The sequence below is a fragment of the Eutrema salsugineum genome, unplaced genomic scaffold, assembly GCF_000478725.1.
Source record: "Eutrema salsugineum unplaced genomic scaffold, Eutsalg1_0 scaffold_8, whole genome shotgun sequence".
NCBI classification, from domain to species: Eukaryota; Viridiplantae; Streptophyta; class Magnoliopsida; order Brassicales; family Brassicaceae; genus Eutrema; species Eutrema salsugineum.
The window spans coordinates 11,758,309-11,785,415 of record NW_006256414.1 but is presented as its reverse complement, the minus strand read 5'-3'; the positions used below and the strand labels follow the sequence as shown (position 1 = coordinate 11,785,415).

The following is a 27,107-nucleotide window of genomic DNA, read 5'->3' as shown; positions in this document are numbered from 1 at the left end:
TGCTACTTTCCGTGGAAAGGATGAAGAATCTTATCTCCGCCTACCAGCTTATCTTCATATGCTAAAGCTTTCAAATCCGAATACCGTTGCAGACTTAGAGACTGACACCGACAAAGATGGCTTGGTAAGATTTCGCTATGTCTTTGTTGCTTTCGGAGCGTCAATAGTTGGCTTCCGCAGGATACGGCGTGTCTTGGTGGTCGATGGAACACATTTGTGGGGCACGTACAAAGGCGTTCTGCTTACAGCAAGTGGTCAGGATGGAAATTTTCAGGTTTTCCCTTTGGCATATGCTATCGTGGACGCGGAAAACGAAGCTGCGTGGACATGGTTTTTCACGAAGGTTGAACGTTTACTAGCAGACAGCTCTAACCTAACCATCATATCTGATAGATCAGAGTCTATCTATTCTGCTAAAACCAAGGTATACCCTAAGGCGCATCACGGCTGTTGCATCGTTCATCTTCAGCGCAAAGTTAAGTCTAGATTAAAGACTAAGGGTCTTGCACAGCTTTTATCAGAAGCTGCTTATGCTTATAGGCAGAAGTACTTCTGTCAGGCTTTTAAAAAAATCCTTGACTGCAATCCTCAATGTGCTACTTATTTAGACAACATTGGTCATGCCCACTGGTCCCGGTATCATTTTAGAGGCGAACGTTACAACATGATGACTAGCAATGTGGCCGAGCAACTTAAAAGCGCATTGAAAAAAGGCAGAGCATCCCCCATTGTCGAGCTACTTGTCTTCATCCAGAGGATGATGTCTCGATGGTTCTGTGCTCGCAGGAAGAAATCTTCTCGGTGGGAGGGTTTTTCCACACCAGAAGTGGACAAATTGATATCCAAACACCAGGCAGACGGCAACTTCAGCAAAATCAATCATCTTCCAACATGGAGTTGTGAAGTAATTGGCCGTCTAGGTGAGAAAAATCGTGTTAGTGTGCATGACAGATCCCTTGTAGCCACGCTTTGATAGTCGCAGACAGTTTGGGACTCCCACACACGTCTTTGCTTTCGGACTAGTACAAATCAACCACATGGGCAGCAACATACAAAGAAGTCATAAATCCTGAAGAAAACCCGGATGATGTCGACCTGCCACAGTCGATTTTGGATATGGTCCTATTGCCACCAAAATCGAAGAGGCCACCTGGTAGGCCAAAACAAAAACGAATTCCGTCTCAAGGAGAATTTAGGGTCAGTTAGTTTTATAATCTTTACCTATATATTAACTTATGCAGGATTGGACTACTAACAGCAATATTCCTTCGTTTGTAGCCTAATCGAATCAAGAAGACTATCCCTAACAAGTGTGGACGCTGCCATCAAGAAGGTCATAACAGACTACGATGCCCTAACCCAATTTGATTATAATATTTCCAGGTTGTACTTTTCTGCATCTTATTATGTATCCGTTTTGTAATCAGGCTTACATTGTTGTAACGTCTTCTCTGTTTTGTTATCAACCCATTTGGTCCAACCACATGGTTGTAATATGTATCCGCTTTGTATTAGACTTACTTGGTTGTACTGTTTTTCCTACTTTTTAATATCTTACACAATATGCTGTGAGGTATATTCCGGCTAATGACAACCATTAAGAACCTATTCCCCGCATATATCTATACTTCGATTTTAGTTGCTGCATAACTTACAAAACAAGGTCATAACTTCGCTTTTAGTCGCTGCATAACATATATCTATACTTCGATTTTAGTCGCTGTGAGGTATATTCCGGCTAATGACAACCATTCCAAACCTATTGCCCGCATATATCTATACCTCGATGTATACTGCTTACTTTGTTATTGCTTATATCCCTAAAATAGGTGTACACATCCATATACATTGACACCTTTAAACTCACCAGCAACAATAACCACATATACAAATGCAATATCATTATCACCCTTTCCTCATATAAATCATCGGGACGAACGACCTTCTTGAAAAAATGGGATAGTAAAATGGACGAACAGCGAATGTAGATATGCGCATATTGTGGATATGATCATATTGTGGATATAACCATGACTGACCCTATGGATATCGCCACATCATCAGGGGCGATCTAGAATGAAAATCAATTAGTGAGACCTTCAGCTACAATGAGTATGGATGTAACACGATACGCTATGCTGGTACCAGAGACCTTTCATTTTCTAACAAGGCATCCACTGTTATCATGGATTCCTCCATTAGGCTATAGGCATCCAATGTATGCGAGATATTGCATATCATGGATATTTCCAATAGGTGACAACCATCCACTGTTTGTGTGCTTTCTTTTACCATGGATACTTCCATGGGGCTACCGTCAACCACTGTCCGTGTGCTTACTAGCGGATGGTTAGTAATGGATATTCGATTATGGTTAATCCATAATATGCAACTATTTTGTTTACATCCATACTTTTAGTTTTGTTTTCCAGTGGTTATGGTTAATAATGGCTGTTCGCTTATGGTTACATCCATTCTACTATTTTGGTGCGCATCGAGGACTCCGAATCCAGCTACGGTTACTGACTCCGAATCCAGCTCCGGTTTACTGACTCCGAATCCAGCTCCGTTTAGACTCGAAGGCTGACTGCGCATCGAGGACGCTCTGAAAACCATTTCCGGTGAAAAAACGAGGGCTCAAATACGCGGTGGCACGTCGTTCTAGTAATCTCTTTTCCTCGAGCGACGGAAATTATTGGTTTTCGAGAACGACGATTTACATACTGTGAGGCCGATTTCAAATCCGAAATCTGATTGTCTTCGCCAAATTGCGCCGTCATCGTCGTCGTCACAATCCTCGTCGTTAACCAAAGCCGGAGTCGATTGATATCGATATTCGCTTAATAAACAAAGTATATCTCCCTTGATAGTTTTCTCTCAAACCGGTTAACACACTAATATTCAACCGGACAAAATTCCCCTTAGTCGTTGGTAAGGGCTGCCTTGCCATTTCACAACTACTTTTGCACCAAAAGTGCTATCAAAAACGAAAGTACCTTTTTTGTAAATAGAAACTCAAAAAGAACTAAAACATAGGCCTGGGCATAAACACCGGATCCGAAAAACCGAACCGGAACCGACCCGAAATAACCGGTTTGGATCGAGATTCGGATCTGACTGTTTTATCCGATGGATAAAAATTTTTAGAACCATGGATATCGGTTCGGTTCCGGGTAAGAACCGAAAACCCGATCGGATCGGATATACTTTATAGTTTTTATTATATGGTTTGTAACTTTGGGTTATTTTCGAGTAAATTTAGGGTTTCAGAGAAACCGATTCCACTCCCAATTTCTTCTTCTCCTATACACAATCCTTTTCTAAATACCCAAAATCAAAACTGGAATCTACTAACAAGAACTGCTCCGAGCCTGATTACGTATTGCCATCACCGTCATCAGCATCTTCGAGAATAAGATCGGAGGTATGTGGATATCATTTAGTCATTTTGATTAGATTTCGATTCTGGTTTTTTTTTCGTTTCAATCGTTTTGATTTGATTTCGATTCTGGATTTGATTTCGTCGTATTGTTTCGATGTGATTGTCGTATTGTTTCGATTTGATTTTGATCGGAGGTATGTCATATGTGGATTTCCATTCGCAGATGGCTTCTTGCGAAGACAGGGATCCCATGGAAGAAGATGATGCACCTGAAAGAGATGGGGAGGATGTTGAAACACATGAAACCGGAAATAAAGGGAAGAGGAAAGAAAAAGAAGGTTCAGGTGCTGGTTCTAAAAGGAAGAAGACAAGGTCAAAAGTTTGGGAGCACTACACACGACACAAGAATGATTATGACAAATGCAACTGCAATTATTGTGGTAAGGAATTCGCATGTTCGTCCAAGTCGGGCACATCCAACATTATAAAGCACATCAATTTCGGATGTAAGGCGTATCAAGCTTGGGTTTCTGCTAACAAAGATAGCAACCAAACGGTGATAACTCCCACTGGTGATGATGGAGTTATGGGTATAGGAAAGGTTTCTGAACTTGTCTTCAGAGAAGCTACGAATGAGATGTTGGTATTAGCTGAGCTACCTTTATCTTTTGTCGAGAGCTTAGCTTGGAAGCATTTCACCACAAAGACGAAGCAGTACACTCCTCACTCTCGAAGAACAGCCACACGAGACATTGTGGAGATATATGTTTCAAGAAAAGCAGCTATGAAGAGGATACTTGGACAGAACAAGCAGCGGTTGTCTTTGACAACAGACATATGGACAGCTCCTAATACTTCAGCCAGTTATATGGTCATAACAGCTCACTTTATCGATACTTCTTGGCGGCTAAGGAAGATGATATTAAGTTTCAAGAATATCGATGATCACAAAGGTGCGATTCAAACTTTTATTTGTTTTGCCTTTTTTTGTCTTCCCTTGTTAATGATGCAAAATGTGATTGCTTAAGTGATTAGTTAGCTTTTGATTTGGTAAGTTATTTAATTGTGATGTAGGTGCAACGATTGCTAAGGTGTTAGTTCAGTGTTTGGAAGAGTGGGACATCAAAAGGGTCTTCTACATTACCGTAGATAATGCTACCGCAAACAGTTCAGCTATGAGGCGATTCAAAGAAGAGTTTAAGAAAGTTGGAGATGATGCAATGGTTCTCAATGGAGAATACCTTCACTTAAGGTGTGCTACACACATATTGAACTTGATCGTGAAGGATGGCTTGCAAGAGCTAGATAACAGTGTCGTTTCTATTCGGAATGCTATATGTGAGGGCCTCTACAAACAGAGTGAAGGCGTTTGAGTTTCGAGTTGAAACCGGGAAGATGACTAGAGGAAGCTTGCCTTTAGATATGAAGACAAGGTGGAACTCCACTTATCTCATGCTAGATCAAGCTCTGAAATTCAGGTTGGCTTTTGAGAAGATTAAAGATGAAGACAAACCGTATAGTGACTACTTTTCAGAAACTGTGGAAGGGAAGAAGAGGGTCGGACCACCATGTGCGAGTGACTCGGATCAAATAGAAAGGTTCGTCCATTTCCTTGTGATCTTTTACAATTCAACATTGATTCTTTCTGCATCAAAATCAGTGGTTGCGCATAAACTATATAATGAGATAGTTACTATTACAACTAACATCAACGAGATAAAGACAAATCCAGCTTCTGATGATGAGTTGATTAGTAAAGCCATTTCTATGAATAAGAAACTAGATAAGTATTGGGATCCGTTTGCTGTAAAAGATAGGGAAAAGATTGTGGAGATGAACAAGCTTTCAATGGTGGCAACTGTTTTTGACCCGAGGAAGAAGATGAAGTTTCTTCAGCTCTGTTTTGAATCGCTGTATGGGAAAGACAGCGTTGAATCTATTCACCTTTATGATGAGGTTGAGAGTATCTTGAAGCGCTTGGTTGATGAGTATACTATATTTGCGGATAAAACCAATGACAGTGGTAGTGGTGGATCGCAAAAAGCATCTTCTCAGGCTCATGGATCATCTTCTCAGTCTCAAGATCAGTGTAGAGGTGAAGCTGTGGATACAAGGAGTCTCAAAACAAGCATTGGCTACAGGCGAATGGATGATATATATCAGGAACTTGTAGAAGAATCAGGTGTTGAAGATTCACAAATGAGTTGGACCTGTATTTGAAAGAGAGTGTTGATAAACCAAAGCTGATGAAGGGATCTGAATATGATATCCTATCATGGTGGAAACGGAATAGTGGTAAGTTCCCAATCTTGTCACTGGTCGTAAAAGACATACTCGCAATGCAAGTATCATCTGTGGCTTCAGAATCGGCTTTTAGCACTAGTGGTAGGGTGTTAACACCTTATAGAAGTTGTTTGACACACTACATGGTTGAAGTTCTGATGTGTACTGAGCAATGGTTAAAGTGTGAGATCCATATCAATGAAAAAGGAGTGGTAACTGTTCAACATATGCTTTCAGATGTGGAGTTAGAAGATGAGCTTATGAGAAGTAAGTAACTCTTTTTTTTTTCATTTCACATTGTCTTTAGGATTATGATTTCTAAGTTATAACTTTATCTTCATTGTCTTTCTTCAGAGTATGAACCTGAATTCAACTTTCAAGGATGAAAAACATGATAAAGAGTGTGAGCTGATGGTGATCTGATAGCTTCTTTCAAGTTTGGAGATTGGTACTTTGTGTTCTTTGTGGTTTGAGTTTGAAACTTGGTACTTTGTGTTCTTTGTATTTTGGATGATTTTTCCTTTCATGGTTTGTGATTTTGTGTCTTTGTGACTTTTGTTTGGACTTTGGAGTGTTGTTATTTGTTGCAAACAATTTTAGCTGTGGTAAGACTTGAAACAGTATGGTTTTGTTGTTTGAATTGAAAATTTGGTATGAAATTTTCGGGTTAAATAACGGGTTTCAGATATTTTTTTGTCATTTCAGGTACTTTTTATTCATTTCGGATAGAAATTTTTGGTTCCGGATACAAAAATAACCGAACCATTGAAGTACCCAATTTTTTCGGTATTTATCGGTTTTATAATTTTGGAATCGAACCGATCCGGAACCGAGAAAATCTGAACCGAAACCGATCTGAAATTGTTTCGGTACCTATTTGGATAAAAAATCTTCGTATCCGAAATATCCGGAACCGAACGGTTCCTACCCGGAACCGAACCGTTTATCCGAATACCCAGACCTACTCAAACATGTAAACGCCTCTAATTTTTCTGGGTTTTAGTTACTAAAAAAAATCAAAACTAAATTAACTATTAGATTATAACATTTGAGTTTTTTTTTTTTGGGCATATTTTTTTCTAGATTGGGATTTTTTGCGCATTCTTCACCTTTTCCTACGGATTTGAGGCTCAAAAAGTGATTCTTTATTTGTGAATCTCTCTTCTCTTCTATCACTTTTTGCACTGATCCTCTCCCTTATCTGAGATTCTCGGTGAGTCTTTGGGTTTGGGATTTATCATCGGTTTCAATTTCTCTCTTACGTTCACCTTGCGTTATTATTTTTTTTTTTGGATTGTCGTTCACCTTGCGTTTTCTGTGATATAATTTTTGTCCTGACGAATTCATTTCCGTATTGCCTGGTTGGGTGGGGTTTCTTTAAAATTGAGGTTTTTCCCTTTGATTTGTTGAATATCCTGACTTCCCTTTGCTCTGGTTTGGATTCGGATTTGGAAGTCATTCTTCTCGTCGATGGAGCTGGGGTTTGTAATCGAGGTCGTAGTTTCTTCGATTTTTAGCTAAAAGCATCTCTGTTAGTTCATGTCCATGGGTATTATCGCACGGGTTGGTGGCATTAGCATAGGTTCTTCGAACAAATTTTCATCTGTCCGTTTGCTTTACTGTGTGAGCCAATTTCGAGTGAGGGTTTAGCTTTCTCTTTGGCCTTGAATCATTTAAAAAACGTATCTTGTGACCATTCCTTATTCTGCAGTGTGCTTCTTTCCGTTTCTAGTTTGTTCTCTTTGCGAAAACTGATCTTCTGCTTCAGTGCAGGAGATTGTTTTTAAGACACTAACCTAACACTGGTTCCTCGGCTTGTATCTGGTTTGTTAATCCCATGGAAATATCAGTCCCGGTGCAGAAAACCGTTGTGCTCGAACCATTTATCAAGTAACTCTCTACACCGTAAAACTCTTCGTTTTGGTCCAGAATTTTCATATATATGTTCAAACAGTGCCGTTATCGATTTGTTTTTGGGTTCCTATGTTAATTTTCAGGCTGGTGAAGCTTGTAGCAAGGGTTTTCTATGATAATTATACTACTGTAAGCGATAATCAGCAGAAATCTGCAAGAAGTGACAGCAGAGGAACTGCCGTTGTGGTGCTTGATGCGCTTACGAGGTTTGTATGCATTTCTTCGATTTCTACCCCCAAAAGTCTATTTGGTGAATTTTGATAAGATCTGAAGTTGTCACAATAGTTTCCACAATGTTTTTGTGAATCCACTGCGTAATTATGTTTGTTGAATAAATGGATAACATCTCTATGTGACTTTGGGTTAGAGGAGAATGGTAGACTAACTCGCGGAACTTGATATTGCTTAGATTGGTTTTTTAAACCCGCTATGTTTTCGCTGACTTTCACTTCTTGTATTTATTTTGTTCTATGTATGCTAGACGGCAATGGGTTAGAGAAGAAGACTTAGCAAAAGACTTGAGGTCGAACGCCAAGCAACTCCGAAAAATATTAAGATACTTTGAAGAACAAAAATTGGTCATGCGTGTCCACAGGAAAGAGGTGTGTGCAGAAACTATGCTCTTTCATATTGATATATAGCACTTATTGCACATTCTTGTTCTTGTTAAGCCTATAACTCAACAACTCTTTTAGTCTTGCGATAAATAGCATATTGTCATAAAATATCTAGATTGTTGAAGAACATGAGTGTGAGAGAATGATAGGCTGGGTACTTTTTAATCCCGAGTGTTGCGGTCTTCTATTTTCCTGAATTGTTGATGCTCATTGTTTCCTGTAAATATTTTTTTTTCCCTTTTGCAACTTGTGGTTATATTTTTTCACCACGTTTTCTACATTTCTTTGTTTGATTGTTTGCTTCTCTTTGATTCTGTAACACTTCTTTTCCTCCAACTGTTGTTTTATTGATTCTGAATCTTTCAATAGACTGCAAAGCGTGCGAAGATGTATAGTGCTGCAGTGGCTGCTACAACTGATGGCCGAGCAGAGGACAAAGTGAATTTCCACACGCACTCGTATTGCTGTCTTGATTATCAACAGGTATGCTTCATATCCCTCGTACTTCTTTTTTTTTTTGTTTTCAGTTTGCTGTTTTACCTTCGTTTTTTTAAAAAAAAATTATATGAATCCTTCTTTCTTACAGATATATGATATGGTTCGTTGTAAGCTGGACCGGATTAAAAAAAAACTCAAAGATGAACTAGAAGATAAGAATACTGTTCAGGAGTATGGCTGTCCTAACTGCCAAAGGAAGTAAAGTCCACTACTCGTTATGTTATAAAAGCTATACATTCTTGTATTGTGTTCCGTAGACCTGAATAGCTTCTCATTTCTGGTATAGATATAATGCACTGGATGCCCTGAGATTAATTTCTATGGAAGACGATTCTTTTCATTGTGAAAACTGCAATGGTGAACTTGTTGTGGAATGTAATAAGCTAACCTCCGAAGAAGTAGTAGATGGAGGTGACAATGCAAAGAGACGGCAGCGGGAAAAACTCAAAGTTTTGCTTCAGAATGTAGAGGTCTGTCTGTGTATACCTTTTTTAGCGGCTCAGTACAATGAAAATTTGATAAAGACAAAAATTGAATATTCTTCACTGAAGCTGTGCGTCGTTCCATATTCATGATTTTTATTTAGTTTTCTATGAGATCCGTTACTAAATGTCTAATGCTTGAGATTGCAAAAAAAAAAAGAAAAAAAAAAGTATGTGGCTGTATTTAAATGTGTTTTTGGTGATTAGTATTATATTTCCAAAAAGTTATTTATGGCTTATATTATATTAATTTGATTTCATGGGTAGTTATTTATTTTGGTCAAAGAATAGAGATCATCACTTTAGTCGTGCTGATATATTACCTCATTGTCGACATCATCTTATATTTACTTATATGATGAGTTAGGAAAAAATTGTTCTGTTATATCATTTTATACCGTGCTGTTTTTTAGTGATTAGATTTGCTTGATTGCTGTTTTCTGTATTCTGGCATTAGTTATGTAGTTTGTGCGTTGACATAATTGGAAAGTGCAGGATCGACTGGGACCTCTAATGGATCAAATAAATAGAGTAAAAGACCTACCGTTTCCGGGCGTTGAATCTCTTCATGCATGGGAGGCTCGTGCTGCTATGGCTGCCCGTGCAAATGGTGATCTTAACCCTAATGATCCTTCGAGGACACAGGGTGGATATGGTTCAACACCAATGCCATTTCTCGGAGAGACGAAGGTAATTATTAGTTACACTTCTCAATGTATTTAGAAATTCTGTGTTATTATGGAAGATGAGGTGATGGTATTGTAAAGAATTTTCCCGTTTGTTTCTCCATCTGCAGTCTAGTTTTTTTTTTTTTTTTTTTTCTAATTCTGCATACACATCTGCAAATTTATATTGTGCTAGAAAAGCTTAGTGGATCAACAAAGTTTTGTTTTTCCATTTAGAACTGTAACGAGGAATAAGTTTACTCAAAACCTGCTGAAGTTTTCCCTGAATTTTTCCTATTTCATTGTGTGGCAAGTTGATTTCTTAAATCATACATATGGTTAGGTTGAGGTTAACCTTGGTGAAGGAAAAGAAGATGTCAAATCTGAAGGTGGAGATTCTAGTCAGAAAATCTTGCCTCCATGGATGATCAAGGAAGGAATGAAGCTGACCGAGGAACAAAGAGGAGAGATGAGACAGGAAGCAAAGGTTGATGGTGTCTCAGGAGGAGCATCAAAACTCTCAGATGACAAGAAGTCAGCCATGGGAAATGGCGATGATAAAGATTTGAAGGTATGCCTTCTGGTTAAAACTTCTTTAGATTCACACAGTAGCATTCTTGTGGATTGTGTTTCGAGAATCTTGATACATTTTATTTCCATTTTCGTTTCAGGATGAGTATCTCAAAGCTTACTACGCCGCTCTATTGAAGCAGCAAGAGGTAGCTGAAAAGCCAACTCAGCAAGAATCCGCAGGCGTATCAACTTCTGACAGTCTGTTGGCTACTACATCGTCAGATCGTCAGGTTGGTATGAAGTCCAAACGTGAAGAGGAAGATGAAGAGGATGTTGAATGGGAAGAAGAGGCTCCTGTTGCAGGTCAGTTTGATTTTACTATTACTTCATTTCCAATTCGTTAACTAGTCGATCACATTACACAGGTAGAAGGAACCTTGTTTAGTTTTTTTTTAGAGCTTTAACTAGAAGATACTTGTTAAGACATACTTATAGTCTAACTATATTAGTGCGCTATAAATGATAAATAGGGACTTTGTCTCATGAGATATAAGGATTATGTGATGCTCAGCTTGGTTACTTTTCATGTAACTTAATTTGCAGCAAATGGAGACTACAAGGTGGACTTGAATGTGGAAGCAAATGAAGAAGAAGAAGAAGAAGACGACGTCGAGTGGGAAGAAGGCTGAAAGCAAATGGATCAACCATTGATCATAGACCTCGTTCTCTGCTCCGTTGTGGTCGTGGAGCTCTTCTTCATATTCTTCTGAAAAGCATTCGCTAACATCGGATCTGAGCTCTTCATCCTCTGCTCCGTCGTCGTTTGGAGTTTCAAGCTTTTCTCTGATTCTGATGGTTTTCGCAGCGTTTGTTTTGGTTTTTGTATTCCTCCTAGACATCTAACCCAAAAAGCTAGCGTCCTTATATTACAGGTGAAGTCTCTGTTTATTTTAAAACTCTTTGGATGCTCTCATTAAGAGTTTTGTCTTGTGAGACTTTAGACTGTGAACTGTGTTTGTTTTGTAGACCGATGAATAATTGGATTAACGGAATAATTGCAACATTCAGAATGATCTTATAGGAGAAGCTGAATAGAGTTTTCGCATGATAATCATAAGACGTATAGGGCTAGACTGGTGTGTAGACACGGTAGAGGCACAACAGAGTATTTCACGGATTCTGGCAATTTAATTTGTAACCAATATTTATAAATCGTTTATAAATCTGTATGAATTTGAATAGTTGGAGAAAACGTGCCTAAAACTCTTATATTATACTTCGTACCGGTTTATAAGGAATTTCTCTCGTTCGATATTTTACAGCTCTCGGTCATTTGAGAGCAGTACTACCCGAGCTGGATCGAATTTATGCGTTGTAATTTTCATTTCGTATGCTTCTCTTTCACAGGGATTTGTCTAAAAAAAAAAAAATTCTTTTACGGTAGATTTGACTCCCACGATTTTAGTTTCCACCGGCTATATATTTTCTAAAGAATTTAATAAAATTTTCTAACTAGAAAAAAAAAACAAAAAAAGACGTTTTTTTTTAAATAAGAGACAGAATATAAAAAAAAGCCAGAAATGGACAAAAGTGAGACACTTTCTATTCTCTTCGGCAAAACATGCAAGCAACGTATTATGAGTTAAGCAAACAATAAAGAAAAACAAAATAAACAAACAACAAAAACTTGCTAAGAAAGGAATTTTTCAGATTCGGATCTCAATCTCTTCATTTCTGCAAAAAGATCGGAGAAATCTTCCTCATAATTCAATACCATGATCGAAACGGTATTCACGAGCCAAACTCTTATGGGATTAATCTCCGACACAAAATCCTTCGAATCCATCACCAACGACTATTTCCAGATTCTAGATCTGGACAAAAACGGAATGCTATCGCCGTCGGAGCTCCGGCAAGGTCTTAACCGTGTGGTGGCTGTGGAATCTGAAGTCGCGTCGGGAGAAGAAACCGATAACGTGTACAAGGCGATTTTCGAGAGATTCGGCGAGAACTTGGTCCCGGAAAAATTTAGGGATTTGTTGGCAGAGGTTTTGACGGCGATGGCTAGGGCATTTGGAAAATCGCCGGTGATTATGGTGGTGCATCACAATGGGTTGATTATGAAAGCTGTTCAACACGAAACCGAACAAGGCAAGTGATGAAATTAGGATTTTGATTTAGAAATATTCATCCCGAAATTCTCTGTTTTCCGATGGGAAATTTGATTTTATATATTTTGTTACGTATGACTTTCGTTGGGTGGTTTGATTTGAAGGATGTTCAAAAAAAAGGTTTGATTTTTCTGATTTCGATGTTAATGATATCGATTGACAAAGATACATTGTGATTTCTTGACAATTTTACTTTGATGGATTAACCTCGGAATCGATTAATTTGCAGATGTTTGATATTATTATTGTTCGTGTAAAATGCTTTGTTTGTGTTTAGAGATGTTTTTCTCTGTAATAATTCGTAAAAAAAACCGGAGCCTGGCCAGAAACCATATAAACTATATTTTTTCTATCCATAAAAATACTTAAACTTTTTAAAGTTTCATATTTTCCTTTTGATTTCACGGCTATACGTTAATTTTTTTTTAAGAAAAAATGCTAAATAAATACATCAACTATTTAATTTTGCCTGAAACCTGCAAAAAATTTTTTTGCATTGCCAAAAATCTACATAAACTATTTTTTCGATCCATTAAAATATCCAAACTTTTTAAAATTATATTTTCTCTCCTCAAATTTCACAGTTATTATGTTAGTTTTTCATAACATGTGCTAATTATTCTAGGATTGATACCATTGTTACCTTTAGAAAATCTCCAAATCGATTTGGGGAAAAAAAACTTAAAATTTTTTTCTCTCTTTTAGATATTGAGTGAAATCGGTTGAAAAATATAGTTGGGAGTCTAAATCGAGTTGGAAACAGCGCGTGTTGTGGTATATAAGACTAGTAAGAGCAATTCGAGGAGATGATGTATATGTTCGGAACATGATTTATTGCTCTACGAACCATATTTTCAACCGATTTCACTCAGTTTTTGAAATAGTGAGAAAAAAATTAGAGTTTAGGTTTTTCTTCTTAAGGGTAATAATGGTATTAATCCGACAGCAATTAACACGTGTTATGGAAAACTAATGCAGTTTCTCGATTCCGTTATATCTATAATGACTGTGAAATCTGAGGAAAGAAACTTTAAAAAGTTTGAGTATTTTTTATAGATACAAAAAATAACCTATGTGGATTTCTGGCAATGCAAAAAGTTTGTGTGGATATTTGGCAAAATTGAATAGTTGATGTTATTTTTTAGCAATTTTTCCTACAAAAAAAATTAACGTTGTTTATTGATTCCGTTATGTCCGTTAAAACAGCCGTGAAATCAGAGGAGAAAAAATAGAACTTTAAAAAGTTTAGGTTTTTTTATGAATTGAAAATATATTTTGTATGAGTTTCTAACAACGTTAAAAGTTTGTGTGGATTTTTTCCAAAAATTAAATAGTTGAAATATTTTTTGGCATTTTTCGCTTTTCTTAGTTTCTTTCATTTTTTGTTACTTGTTGTAACTGAAATTATGTGATCCATTTTTTTTTTTTTTTTTTTTGCAATCACTTTTAGTTTTTTTAGAGAATTTTTGTTTTGACAAAAAACTAATAAATATTTTTTTTGCAATGTCTACTTTAATATTGTAATAATTTTTTTTTCTGATGTTTTGTGAACAAGCTGATCTGAACTCTAACTTCTAATCCAAAGCCTATTTTCTCATTTGCAGCATAAACTTGTCTTTGTTCTTGAGGTGTTTGTTAACATATAAATCAACAGAGTGCGAGGCTGAAAAGCCATAAGAGGAGAAAAAGTTGGCTAAAAAGCAATGTACCTAAAAACAAATTTATTTTTGAATTAAATTTATTAACAAAAACTTGGGTAAGTATACCCTTATCCTCATATGTCTCTAAAATTACAAAAATACCAGGGTATAACCCACCCGTTTTATGTCCGACCCGAAAACCCGGGAAAAATATATATATATATTTTTTTAAAATTACTCAATTTGAAATCAGAAATCAGAAAATTGAAATTGGTAAACCGAAAATTGGGTAAATAAAACCGAACCGAATGAATTTAATTTTCAAAACCAAACATAAACTTAAAAACGAAAATCAAATTTTCTCCTCTTTCTCTCTTCATCTTCCCCGAACTATCTCCACTTCCTTCTCTGTTCCGAAAATTCTGTAACCTCCCCCTTGAAACGACACTTGCTCGATTTTGTAACTGCTCCTTCTTCAACTTCCCTTTCTTCAAGACAAACCCTAAATCCAGCCTAACTCGATGGCTAAAAATTTACTTAAGGGCGTGGTATATGATTCGAACGAATATGTACCCAAGCGCAGCGAAGAAGCAGATATGGAAGATAAAGAACCCGGAATAACACCAAACCCTCCGGCGAATGATGAAGAAACAACCCATGAAGAAACTCGGGGTGAAGAAGAATCATTGACGGAAGCAGAACCAGCCGGTACGGAAACCACCAAAGAAGCCCCAGAAACCGCACCAACACCCATGGACGAAGGTGCGACGCATCATCCAGAGGAGCGGTTGGAATCGCGTGAAGAACCTGAAAAAGAGGGTTTAGCGGATACAGTAGCCGAGGAAGAGGGTGTGGTAGAATCCCAGAAAGAAGGCGAGGGAGATGTATCTGAGGATGAGGCTTCAGGAAGAGAAGGCGAGGAAGAGAAATCAGAGAAAGAAGCCGAGGAAGAGGAATCAGAGAAAGAAGCCGAGGAAGAGGAATCCGAGAAAGAAACAGGAGAAGAGGAAGTTGAGGATGAGCAATCCAAGAAAGATAGTGGAGAAGAGGAATCCGAGAAAGAAGCAGACAAAGAGGGAGGGGGGACACCCGAGAAAGACGACGAGGGAGAAGGAGAGGAAGGAAATGAAGAGGAAGGAAATGAAGAGCAAGAAAATGCAGCGGAAGAAGAGGATTTAGAGGTAAGTATACTCTAAACGAAATTATGTTTGGTCGTTGGACAACTAGGACAACTAGGATAACTATTTGAATGAAATTATGTTGGGTATTTGGACAACTAGGACAACTAGGATAACTGTGTGTGATTAGAAATTGCGTTTGGCAATTGGACAACTGGGACTACTGGGATAACTGTGACTAATGAAATAACGTTTGGCATTTGGACAACTAGGACAACTAGGACAATTATTTGCACGAAATTACGTTTGGCATTCGGACAACTGGGACAACTAGGACAACTATTTGCACAAAATTACGTTTGGCAGTTGGACAACTGGGATAACTAGGACAACTAAATCTCATGATTGTGTTTCTTGTTTTTATCTCAGGATGGCGATGATGGTAGTCAACCTATGGTGCCTGAGAAGCTTTACTTTGGTCCAACCGAGTACAGCCAGGGTTGTAGGATATTGACAAGGTGCTCAGTTAGAGCTGTTGTGGACAAGATTGAAAATCTTGATGAGGAGAAAGCATGGTTCAGAGCGCATCCTCAATTTAAGCACATTTTTCACATGTTCAAGGAGCCCAACCACATGAATCAAGGGTTGTGGATGCTTCTCCTTCACACTGCTCATACTGATAGGCCTAGTGAGTGCTGGTTTGTTGTTAACGGAGTTCCGATAAGGTATTCTCTGGGAGAGCATGCGCTTTTGAGTGGACTTGATTGTCGTGATTATCCGGCTGACTACAACAATTTGGGGAACACAAAGTTTGTTAAGAAGCATTTTGGTAGGGCCGATAAAATCAATATTGGGGAGGTGGAAGAAAAATTTGATGAAATGAAGGATCCCTCTGTGGACAGGAAGAAAATGGCCCTCCTCTAGTTTTTATGCAAGGTAGTGAAATCGAAATACAAGACTGATGGTAACATTGATCCGTTCTTGCTCAGAGTTGTCAGTGATTTGAATGTGTGTAAATCATTCCCTTGGGGGCGTTACACATTCGATGACATGATGAAGGAGATTCGGCATGTGATGGCAAAGTTTGATGGCACCATGAAAGGCAAAAAAGCAGAATGTCCCTTGTCTGGTTTCATTCTTCCTCTACAGGTAATTCTCATTCAATAGTTTATAGAAGCTAAATTATTTACATTATTTAGGGTTTAATTTTTTGACTTTTTGTCTAGATACTTGCTTTTGAGTGTATTCATAGCCTTGGCCGCAAATTTCGAGAAACCGTACCTGCAGAGAAAGACTGTCCGAGGATGTGCAAGCACAAGTTCACCGATGTTTGCATGAAAGGCATTCCATTGGATGATATAAACTCAGCAATTGGAACAAGTGCAAAGGTTAGTATTTGATTGGTTTGGTTATTGGACAATAGGATACAACTATGTTTGACTTGTTGGTAGTGGTATTAGGACAACTGGTACAACCATGTAATATTAAAGATTATTGGTCGTGGGACAATTAGGACAACTGGTACAACTATGTAATATTAAAGATTATTGGTCGTGGGACAATTAGGACAACTGGTACAACTATGTTTCTTTTATTTTGGTTTGTCACTAATTTGTTTTTTTTTTTTTTTGTTGCCAGGACATCCATAGCATCTTGAAGCCTGCAGACTCGGGTGAAGAAAAACTATTGACTCGGGTATTAGATCCTGGATATGATGATGAGATAGGACTCGCTGATGTAGGTGTTGAGGATTGGATGCATCATCTCACGGTGAAGAAGAAGAAGATCTTCTGGAGATCTTTGTATGAGTTAGAGATTCAACATCGGGGTGTAGGGAGCAGAGTCGATATTCCTCAAGCACCAGCACCTGAGTCGACATCATTGTTGGAGCTGAGGGCTACCATTGACCTTTTGGAAAAAAGATTGGCGACGCTTGAGCAGTTAGTCCTTCACCAATCCCCTGCACCACCCGCCTCTTCACCAGTTGGCACCGGTCAACCACCAGCCGCGTCCTCACCAGTTTCCACCGGTCAACCACCAGCCGCGTCCTCACCAGTTGCCACCGGTCAACCACCAGCCGCGTCCTCACCAGTTGGCACCGGTCAACGACGAGGTGCATCACGTCCTACCCTAAACTTGTCGTACTCTTTGTTGGATCGTGTGGAGGTGTTGCAGCGTGATGTCTGGCATCAAGGGATAGTGAGGGCAATTGTGGCGAACAACCGTTACAAGGTAAAGCTGGTTGACACATCGGAGGAAGCTGATTTCATGTATTGGGATGTTCGGCCATCAACTGCACCACCACCTGCATCCGCCTCAAGACCCGCAGCACCAGCAGAAGCATCCTCCTCAAAGGCCGTTAGAGGTAGAGGTGGAACTAAGAGGCTCAGGAAAAATTCACAGTACAAGAAGTCGCCTTATACTTCTGCGAGAAAGAACAAGAAAGCCAAGAAGTAGAATGTCTTGTTTATGTTTAAGATTATGTGTTGTTCTTTGTGGTACAATCTTATGTTTTCTGTTTAGGGTTTAGGACAACTGGTACAATTTCCTTGTTTTTTTAGGACAACTGGTACAACTTCCTTGTTTTATTTAGGACAACTCGTACAACTATATGCGATATATTAGGACAACTGGTACAACTGCGTAGTTTTATTTAGGAGAAATAGTTCAAAATAAATCAAAGGAGAGTAGCAACATAACAAGGGGAAACAAAGGTCAATAAGAAACTGAAAAGCTCATCTTCTTCATCCTTAACGCTTTTTCATAGCTTCTTCAAGGGATGCCACCTTTGACTCCAACTGGTTTAACTTGGAGAAAACAGTGTCAAACAACTGGAAACAGTGTCAAACAACTGTTTAACTTCTTGAGTATCATTCAACATTTCAATCTCTTCGAGTATTGCGAGATCCCACCATTTCTTGAAGCCACAACTGGGAACCTGAAATCCCGAAACTCAGAAATTCAGCTGAGACTCAACTTATAAATTAAAATTGAAAACCCAATTGACTTACTTCTGGGAAATTTTTTGGGCCACAACACCCGTAGAAGCAACCGTAATATTTCTGGCCCCTGTCAAGCGCGGAGTTGTCAGTTAAACACCCAATTGGAGCTAAGCCGCAATAACAAACCTTTGGAATTCCTTTTTGTACAGGGCATGGCAGAATGGTCCTGACTCCATTGACTTTGGGTCCCCATCTAGTGGTCATCCCGTAATCCTTCTTAGGCAAGACAGAAGAAGAGCCATCAGTCTTCTTTTCAGCCAATTTCGCGAGGGCTATCTGATATTTGTCCATTATGCGGCGGAAACCCTAAAAAACCTATTTGGGGGCAAGAATTGGGAAAGAGAATAAGAGGAGAAGAACCCTTTGACCCTTTTCTATGAAAGAGAAAACGGTAAACGACAACCAAAAGAGACAAGTACAGCGGAAAATAACTTATAATATTATCCTCAGCCGTCATTCTCACACGTGCATTTTCTGTTGACATCATAGTTATACCTAGCTGTCCGGTAGTCCCAAAATTGTCATAGTTGTCCTTTGGACGATTTTTAAGTTTTTTCAGTTGTCCTTTCACAAGAACAATCTTTTTTTAGTTGTCCCCTTAACCCTTTAACATTTTATACTTGCCCCAAGGGTTTCGCGCCCATACTTTTGTATTTCCCATATTTTTACGTGTAGCCTCTTATAAGATGGAAACCATTGTCAAAGAATGCCTTATACCATAAGGGTTATTTCATTAGAAACAAAAATGGTATATCTTATTTTCAGAAAATAATGGGTTTATTTTAGTGTTTATTGGTAGTCGTTGAGTATACAGTAGTTAAGGGTTTACGGCTGTATTTGTTTAGTGTTTAGTAATTTAAAGAAATTAGTTTGTCCTGGTTATCATAGTTGTCCTACTTGTCCTAGTTGTCCAAATTGTCATAGTTGTCCTAGTTGTTCTAGTTGTCCAAATTGTCATAGTTGTCCATGTTGTCCTAGTTTCTCACAGTTGTCCCAATTGTACCAATTGTCCACTTTCTACTATCTTCTTTTGTCCTATTTGCACATAATTGTCCTAGTTGAACCTAGTTGTCCTAGTTGTTCGTAGTTTGCCTTTTCACCTAATTGCACCTAGTTGCCCTGTTGACATTCTCGAAATCCAAGTCCAATAAATTCAAAATACAAATTACTCCAAAATACATAGTATTGCAAGAAATCCAAGATAATGAAAATATTCCTTAGACCTAGCTCTCACCGCCCTGACCGCTCTGACCCTCTTCACCCTCGCTTTCCCTTGGGTTTAGTGGTTGAAACCAACAGCCAATGTTTATGTTTGGGTTGGCCTTCTGACTCCTGCGAGCTTCTCCGGTGGAAGGAAACCGCTTCTCCTTCTTTCTTCCTGCTTTTTTGGTATAGTCTGGTGGGTAAACAACTAAATTAGCAACCTCCTCAGGAATAATCCAAGTAGAATGATGCGGCACCATATAGATGGTTCTGTGGTAAGCCATCGCCCAAGTATCAATCAAGTAGTATCTCGAGCATAAATCGAAAATGTGGAAGTCTCTTCTTCTTGAGGACGTCCGCATCATTGCAATGGTTGCGGCTATTGCATGAACACATGGAATCTTATCAATATCAAACATGTGACACCCACAGCTTTTTGTTTCCAAATTAACCAGATAGCTCTTCCCATCAACTCCAACTACACTGTATTCAAGCCCAGGTAGATTTAGCTCAGTCACATCTAATTTGGTCGCAATTGCACATTGTTTATGCAACTCGTTTTCCACATACGGCACCAGTTTCTTCGAATATGATGCACCAGCTATGTTATTCCTATACCTGTTGAACCATTCAGACACTTTCTCAACATACGCATCAATCAAAGGCAATAGTGCATACTTTCTCGCCTTCTTGAAGATGCTGTTCATTGATTCACAGGCATTGCTTGTGTCCAAGTTGTACTTGTCTCCTTTAAAATTCCACCGTGCCATTTATCAAGAGGAAGACCATTCTCTAAGTACTCTGCAGCTTTGGGAAACATTCTACCAAATTCGGTGTATGCAATTAGAAACTCACTTTCGGTGTACTTATGAGCGCACTCAATGAATTTTTTAGAACACAAATCCTTCCAACCATTGGCTGCTTTAACCCTCACATTACGAGACAAGTGCCACACACAAAATCCATGCTGAGACTGAGGGTACACCTCCTGCACTGCCTTCGCTATGCTTGTGTGTCTGTCACTCATAAAAACAATCTCAGGATTATCTGGTATAACAGTTTTGACCATTTCTAAAAACCACCTCCAACTAGAGTCTTTTTCACTATCGATTACACCAATTGCAATAGGGTAATGGTGATGATTAGGATCCTGAGCCGTGGCAAATACTAGCATAGCACCATAAACATTTTTAAGAAAAGTCGCATCCACCACTATGACTTTCCTCATTGAACTAAAGCCTTCAATGCTGGCACCCAAAGCAACAAAAAGATACTTGAACTTATTATTAGCATCCACTTTCACGCTCGTCACTGTACCGGGGTTCACCAGCTTCAACACATACAGATAAGAATGCAATCTTTGAAATCTTTTTTCCGGACTACCCCTCACTTGACTAATCGCCAGTTTTTTTTCCTCTCAAGGCAATAGAGTAGGACACATTCACATGAGCTTCATTTTGAACAACCTTCACAATACCTCTAGGAGCCGGTGTGTCTACTACACCTGGATACGATGCACGCAAAACATCTGCTACAACCTGTGGAGTATCTTTTCTTTTATTCTCAATTGTGCTGGTAAGGACCCGAGAGCAACTATGCATTTTCCTGTATACTCTAAGGCTGAAGTAAGTTGAATCCTTCATTCTTACAGCATGTACATACCATGAACAACCATGTTCAGCTTGACGGCACTTAAGAATGAGTCGCCCAGGATCAAAGTTCACTGTTTTGACCTCAAAACATCCCTTATACGAAGCTCTGTCAACCAATACTCACAACGCCTCTTTCGATCAAAATTCTTGATTTTTCTCAAAACCAGCACCATCTTCCCATTCTAGAACAAACTGAGTCGGTTCTAAAGCCCCAGCAGGCTCTACGTGATCATGCTCATCCATACCATACCTTGCAGGCTCTACATGTTCATGATCATCCGGTTGTGAAACAACATCATCAATCACTATCTGTTTCTCAGTCTCAGGTACAGCCACAAATAGCAAGTTCGTCCTGTTCTTTCGCTGCTTCCTCAATTTCAAGCATAATATCGCTTGTTTCTAGCTATTGAATCTTATCTCTTTCCAAATCTTCCATTATCTCCACATGCAACACATATCTAAGTCCTTCTTTATCCACAGTTGTTAGATAGACATACACATCACCATCATCAACAATACATGACTCATTGAGTGGCTTAGCTACCAACGGAATATAGCTTAACTTGAGCTTCTTCTTACTATCGTTTACCCCAATCTTCTTGCATATACCATCTACAACCATCGAATATGTTACCTCGTCCAAAGAGGTTTTAAATGATATAGCATAGATGGAGCTTCTTGATATCCATTTAAACTCCTCTCCTTCCTTATAATAACATCCTCCATACTCAAAATGTATGTTTGTGTGGCCGCTCATCCTCTTCTGTTCACAAAACCAAAAAAACTAAGTCATTAACGAATAACAATATTTCCTATTTTCTCACAGTTGTACCAATTGTACCAGTTGTCCCACATATCTCAATCAGTTATCCCAATTGTACCAGTTGTCCCAATACATTCCGGGTCCCAATTGTCCTAATTGTCCCAGTTGTCCCATTCCTTTCAGTTAACCCAATTCAACTCAGTTATCCCAATTGTACCAGTTGTCTCATTCCTTTCAGTTAACCCAATTGTACCAGTTGTCCCATTCCATTCAGTTACCCAAATTGTACCGGTTTTCCCATTACATTCAGTTACCCCAATTGTACCGGTTGTCCCATTCCATTCAGTTAACCCAATTGTACCAGTTGTCCCATTCCATTCAGTTACCCGAATTGTACCTGTTTTCCCTTTAAATGTAGTTACCCCAATTGTACCAGTTGTCCCTTTCCATTCAGTTAACCCAATTGTACCAGTTGTCCATTTCCATTCAGGTAACCTAATTGTACCAGTTGTCCCATATCTCACTGATTCACTATACAAACCTACGATTCAGCTCGATTCAACGGCAACAAGTTAAATTTTAACACTCAGAAGACTAAATCGACATATATACGCCACTCTACTATCCAATGTGCAACCTAAAACGACCAGAATTGACAAATCGATTACTAAACCCTAATCCCCAAACTGTAGAAGAAGTTACCTTATTACCAAATGACGGCTCAGCAACGAGATTTGGCGAACACCACTGGTTCAGAGAAGGCCGGCGCACCGCGCCGAGCGATAATAAACGACGACGGATCGAAGATTCGATCGGAAGATTCTGGGGGAAGATTTTTGATTTCGGGTTTCGGTTCAGGATGTTAACCCAGAAATTCAGAGAAACCAGATTCGGTTTTGGTATAAGAATTTCAGAATTTCTATTTCTCAATTTTTTTTTCGATTTTCAACATAAAAAAAAACAAAAATCAGCAATGCCATATCCCCTTTTCATTAAGGGTATTTTCAGAATATCACGTGCCTTATGGCACCCAGACTTAAATATGGCAGGGTAGATCAATTTTTTCTCATTTATGAATATCACGTGCCTTATGGCACCCAGACTTAAATATGGCACCCAGACTTAAAAATGGCAGGGTAGATCAATTTTTTCTCATTTATGGCTTTTCAGCCATTAAACCAAATTAACAGATGGATGTGAGATGTCTATATTAGAAAGAGGAAGATCTGGAGCAGAACGCAGAACATCAATAGTAGAACATGTTGAAGTGTCGTCTCTATTTAATCACTGAAGTAGCTACACAAAGAAAGAAATGATGCAAGAGCTTTTAGAAATTATTTATGAATACTAATAACGTATTTAGGAAGGCCTATCTAAATTACAAGATAACAGCCATGATTTCGCTTGAACCATGTAAACACTAATTATAAATGTCTGCTGTTTATTTCCATGATTGAATGATACATTGAGATGAGAAACAATAGGTGCAGTTGCAGACAATTGTGTGTGTTGGGTGGAATTTGAAATGCCGATATGAGAAATGTGAAGATTTAAATCTTTGAGTTAAGGTGCTCATCAAACTCAAAAATAGTCGAACCTTTGTTTGAATCCATCACAAAATCTCATTCCTGCTTCTCATTTCTCTTCCATTCTCCACAGACACAAAAGACTTCAACCATATTTTGTTCAATAGAGCCTATCATAAAGAAAAAACCAGGAATTTCAATACATGTATCAATTAGGAACTCATTCCTGAGAATATCAATTAGTTCTCTTCCTAAATTGTATCTTCTTCGCGGGTAAAATGAAATCGAAGATGATCAGCTCAATTGAAATCGGAAAATGATCGGCTGAATCGAAGATAATCTCGCAGATCATCGAAGATGATCGGCTCAATCACCGATGATTTGAAATTGACGATGATTGGCGAGTATTCAATCGATTTCAATTAGAGAAGGCCTTCCTTCAATTAATGAAGGCTATATTTGTCCCCTTCCAAATGAGGGGTTATACTAAAGAAGGTTAAATATTCTGATATAATTGAATATATTTGATTTAATTTGTTTATCTATCCTGTAGATATAAAATTGATAGTCTTATCTTGTAGCTTGTGTGATTAAAGGAAAATTTACAACACAAAAAATTAGATTTAAATAAAACTATTTTTAGATAATAAAACTATATAGAAAAATAATATTTTTATTTATTTATTTAAATTAAATATATATTTTAAAATAATGACGGCTGACATGGTAGCTGACTCAGCATTATGAACGCTTTAGTTGACATGACAATCGACTCAGACTGCTGAATCAGCACTGTTAACGGCTTGATTGATAAATTTGTGATTCATACTGGATTTAGCTTTAATTCAATAGCTTGAATATGAAATTTAAATTTTCTGTTTTTTCCAGATTTTAATTCGAATTTTTTGGCATACAAATTTCAGTTTTTGATATTTTCCCGCGTTCTCACCTGTGTTTTAACCGATTTTCTTGATTGTTACTGCACTAGTTGCTGTAAAGCTGTTTCAACCTCTAGTATAGGATCAGATTGTGTTCTATAATTCCCAAGGAATCATCTCAATTCTTACCACTGTTGTTTTTTGGTTTGTACAATTTCTAATTTGAACTAATATATAATTTTTGTCTTTTCTTTTATAAACAATTTTATTAATATTAAATTAGGATTACAAGATCAATAGGGTGGTGTTAAGATGTGTTGACCCTAATTGCACTTGGAGGATGTGTGCAACAAAGCTCCTTTCTTCTGATTTCTTTGTGGTGACTGGTGAGGACTTATGTAAGTGAACACAACTGTGATACAACTCATAGGAATGCCAACCATAGGCTAGCAATTGTCAAGGTGCTTAGGACTTTGATCTGCAGCAATTATGGAGAAAAGAAGTATGCTCTTAACCCGAAACAAATCATGGAGCAAGTCAGACTCGACCATGGTGTACACATTGGATACAAACAAGTTTGGAGGGTTAAATAGTTTGCTCAGGATTTGATCAGAGGGACTCTCGAGGATAACTATCAAAACCTCTCGAAGTGGTTGTTTATGGTTAAAGAGAAAAACCATGGATAAAAGGTTTATCTTGAGATGGATCCAAATGGATAAAAATTCAAATATAACTTTCTTGCTTTTGGTCAATCGATAAGAGGATTTGAGCTGATGATAAGAGTTATTATTGTGGATGGTACTTTTCTTAAGGGAAAATTTAAGGGAACCTTGCTTGAAACTAGTGCACAAGATGGAGATTATTCGTTGTATACGCTTGCGTTTGGGATAATTGACTCTGAAAACGAACATGCATGGACCAGGTTTTTTAGCGGACTTAAGACCGTAATCTCTGATACGTCTGATTTGGTCTTTGTTTCAGATAGAGCTCAAGCCATTGCTAAGGCACTTTTAGTGGTTTATCCACTTGCACGTCATGGTATATGCAGAATCCATTTGTTGAGGAATATAACACCAAGTATGGGAGAACAGGGTTGTTTCTGCTTGTAGAAGCTGCAGCTGACGCTTATACTCGTCATGAATTCATTGGCATCTTCAATGACATAAGGAGCAGAAGCCCCAAATTAGCTGCATCTTTAGAAGAATCTGATTTTGCAAAGTAGGCTCGCTCTTATGCACCTTCGAACAGGTAAGTACAACGTTTAAGCAGCTATGACAGATTTTAGGAATGTTATCCTAAATTGTTGCTCACTCTTTTCTAACTTGTGGTTTTGCTTGTATGCACCTCCGAACAGGTACAATACCATGACAACCAACATTGCGGAGTCTCTGAATTCGATTTTAAACTTGGCTTGTGAGTTGCCAATAATGTCTCTTTATGAGACCATTAGGTTAACTCTCACAACATGGTTTCATGAACGTCGGGAAAAAGCTCTTAAACACAAAAAGCTCATCACACCACGCGTAGTGAAGATGATATTAGAGAGATCCAATGCTGCAATGAAACTTGATGCTTTCCAAGTAGATTGGTTTGAGTTTGAAGTAAAGGATGAGACTCGGAAGTACATTGTTCATCTGGAAAACAAGCAATGCACTTGTCTCATTTTTAACATCGGCAGAATCCCTTGTGTCCATGCTATTGTTGCAGCTAAGCGTACAAACAAGGATGAGAACAAGTATGTGGATCAGGTCTACTTGACGGAAACCTGGGCTAAAGCATATGCTGAGAGCATTCACCCATGTTGAGATTTGCCAAATTACAAGTATATTCATGTGCACCACCTACTTGTAAGCAAACAGTGGGCAACAAAGAGAAAAATATCAGTTAGAGAGTTTGGTGTACCCGGTTCAAAATCCCAAGGACACAAATGTAGCAGAGGCAACATAGGAGGACACAACAGGAGTTCATGCAGATCACCTTTATAAAGGTTTTCATTTTTTATAGGAAGATATTACAGAATTTTTAGCAAGACGATTGCTTCTTTATTGGTTTAGAAATATACCACAAGTTTTTAGGAATGATTTTTCCTAAATATATACATATATATATATATATATATCCAAACACTTGTAAAGGTTCAGGCCTTGGCTATGATTTGTTTGAACTTTCTATATGTGATGAGATTCTTATAACAATAGTATACTATATTATTGATTCATTAGACTTGGAAATGTTTTACAAAGCTTAAGGTTTGAGAGTTAAACAAGAAAGATTAAGAGCTTGAGAGATATAAAAGATTCAAACTTTATTATTGATTCATTAGACTTTAAAATGTTTTGCAAAACATAAGGTTTGAGAGTTAAATAAGAATGCTTAAGAGGGCTTACTAAATTATAAATTTCTGGAATGGTTTAGGAAAGTTTTTCGAACATATTAGGAAGCCTTTATAAATGTGTAGGAATGATTTCCTAAATATATTTATTCAAACACTTGCAAAGGTTCATGCCTTAGTTATGATTTTTTTTGAAATTTTTATATGTGATATGGGCTTGACATCATAATGAAGGCCTAACTCTCTTTTTGTCTCGTTTGGGCCTCATTCGTATTTGAAATCCTTTTTATCAAACCTTCTGGTGGGGCCAGAAATTTATCTGTTCTGTTGATAAGGTTTTAGGAAAACATTCTTAAATATATATATTCTGCTATAGTCTTACGTTTGGGCTTCGATTCCACTCACTGTTTGGCCCGCACTCTTCCTGTGGCTTAGATCCTTCGGCAGATCATCGAAGTAAGGATGCTC

General features: G+C 38.1%; 3 protein-coding genes across 6 annotated transcripts; all 3 read left to right on the top strand.

Moving 5' to 3' along the window:
• Nucleotides 1-6,737: 6,737 nt before the first annotated feature.
• On the top strand, nt 6,738-11,419 carry LOC18010133 (transcription initiation factor IIE subunit alpha). 4 transcript variants are annotated; one of them, XM_024148106.1, is made up of 11 exons: nt 6,738-6,878; nt 7,434-7,555; nt 7,663-7,785; nt 8,061-8,181; nt 8,566-8,679; nt 8,783-8,892; nt 8,981-9,164; nt 9,672-9,866; nt 10,185-10,412; nt 10,513-10,717; nt 10,958-11,419. In XM_024148106.1, exons 2-11 carry the CDS (start codon nt 7,503-7,505, stop codon nt 11,041-11,043), a joined length of 1,419 nt encoding a protein of 472 aa, XP_024003874.1. In that variant the 5' UTR covers nt 6,738-6,878; nt 7,434-7,502; the 3' UTR covers nt 11,044-11,419. The 4 variants fall into 4 exon arrangements, with proteins under 4 accessions (XP_024003874.1, XP_024003877.1, XP_024003882.1 ...); XM_024148109.1 differs by having other exon boundaries at nt 6,744-6,878; nt 7,439-7,555; XM_024148114.1 differs by having other exon boundaries at nt 6,762-6,878; nt 7,454-7,555.
• A 606-nt stretch (nt 11,420-12,025) lies between these two features.
• Nucleotides 12,026-12,625, top strand: LOC18010096. Its single transcript, XM_006392458.2, has one exon. The coding sequence runs from the start codon at nt 12,130-12,132 to the stop codon at nt 12,511-12,513; it is 384 nt and encodes a 127-aa protein (XP_006392520.1). The 5' UTR covers nt 12,026-12,129; the 3' UTR covers nt 12,514-12,625.
• Nucleotides 12,626-25,216: 12,591 nt separating this feature from the next.
• On the top strand, nt 25,217-26,112 carry LOC112088899. The gene is made up of 4 exons (XM_024159300.1): nt 25,217-25,229; nt 25,289-25,311; nt 25,356-25,525; nt 25,662-26,112. Exons 1-4 carry the CDS (start codon nt 25,217-25,219, stop codon nt 26,110-26,112), a joined length of 657 nt encoding a protein of 218 aa, XP_024015068.1.
• The last annotated feature ends 995 nt before the right edge of the window (nt 26,113-27,107 follow it).

What these genes read in the sequence shown, in the direction of transcription:
- LOC18010096 (XM_006392458.2), top strand. Translation starts at nt 12,130, where the DNA reads ATGATCGAAACGGTATTCACGAGCCAAACTCTTATGGGATTAATCTCC.
- LOC112088899 (XM_024159300.1), top strand. An exon ending in GAGCTCAAGCCATTGCTAAG is followed by an intron (nt 25,312 to 25,355) that starts GCACTTTTAGTG and finishes TGGTATATGCAG; the next exon opens with AATCCATTTGTTGAGGAATA. An exon ending in GAAGAATCTGATTTTGCAAA is followed by an intron (nt 25,526 to 25,661) that starts GTAGGCTCGCTC and finishes ACCTCCGAACAG; the next exon opens with GTACAATACCATGACAACCA.
- LOC18010133 (XM_024148106.1), top strand. Translation starts at nt 7,503, where the DNA reads ATGGAAATATCAGTCCCGGTGCAGAAAACCGTTGTGCTCGAACCATTT. An exon ending in GTGCTCGAACCATTTATCAA is followed by an intron (nt 7,556 to 7,662) that starts GTAACTCTCTAC and finishes GTTAATTTTCAG; the next exon opens with GCTGGTGAAGCTTGTAGCAA. An exon ending in AGAAGAGGCTCCTGTTGCAG is followed by an intron (nt 10,718 to 10,957) that starts GTCAGTTTGATT and finishes CTTAATTTGCAG; the next exon opens with CAAATGGAGACTACAAGGTG.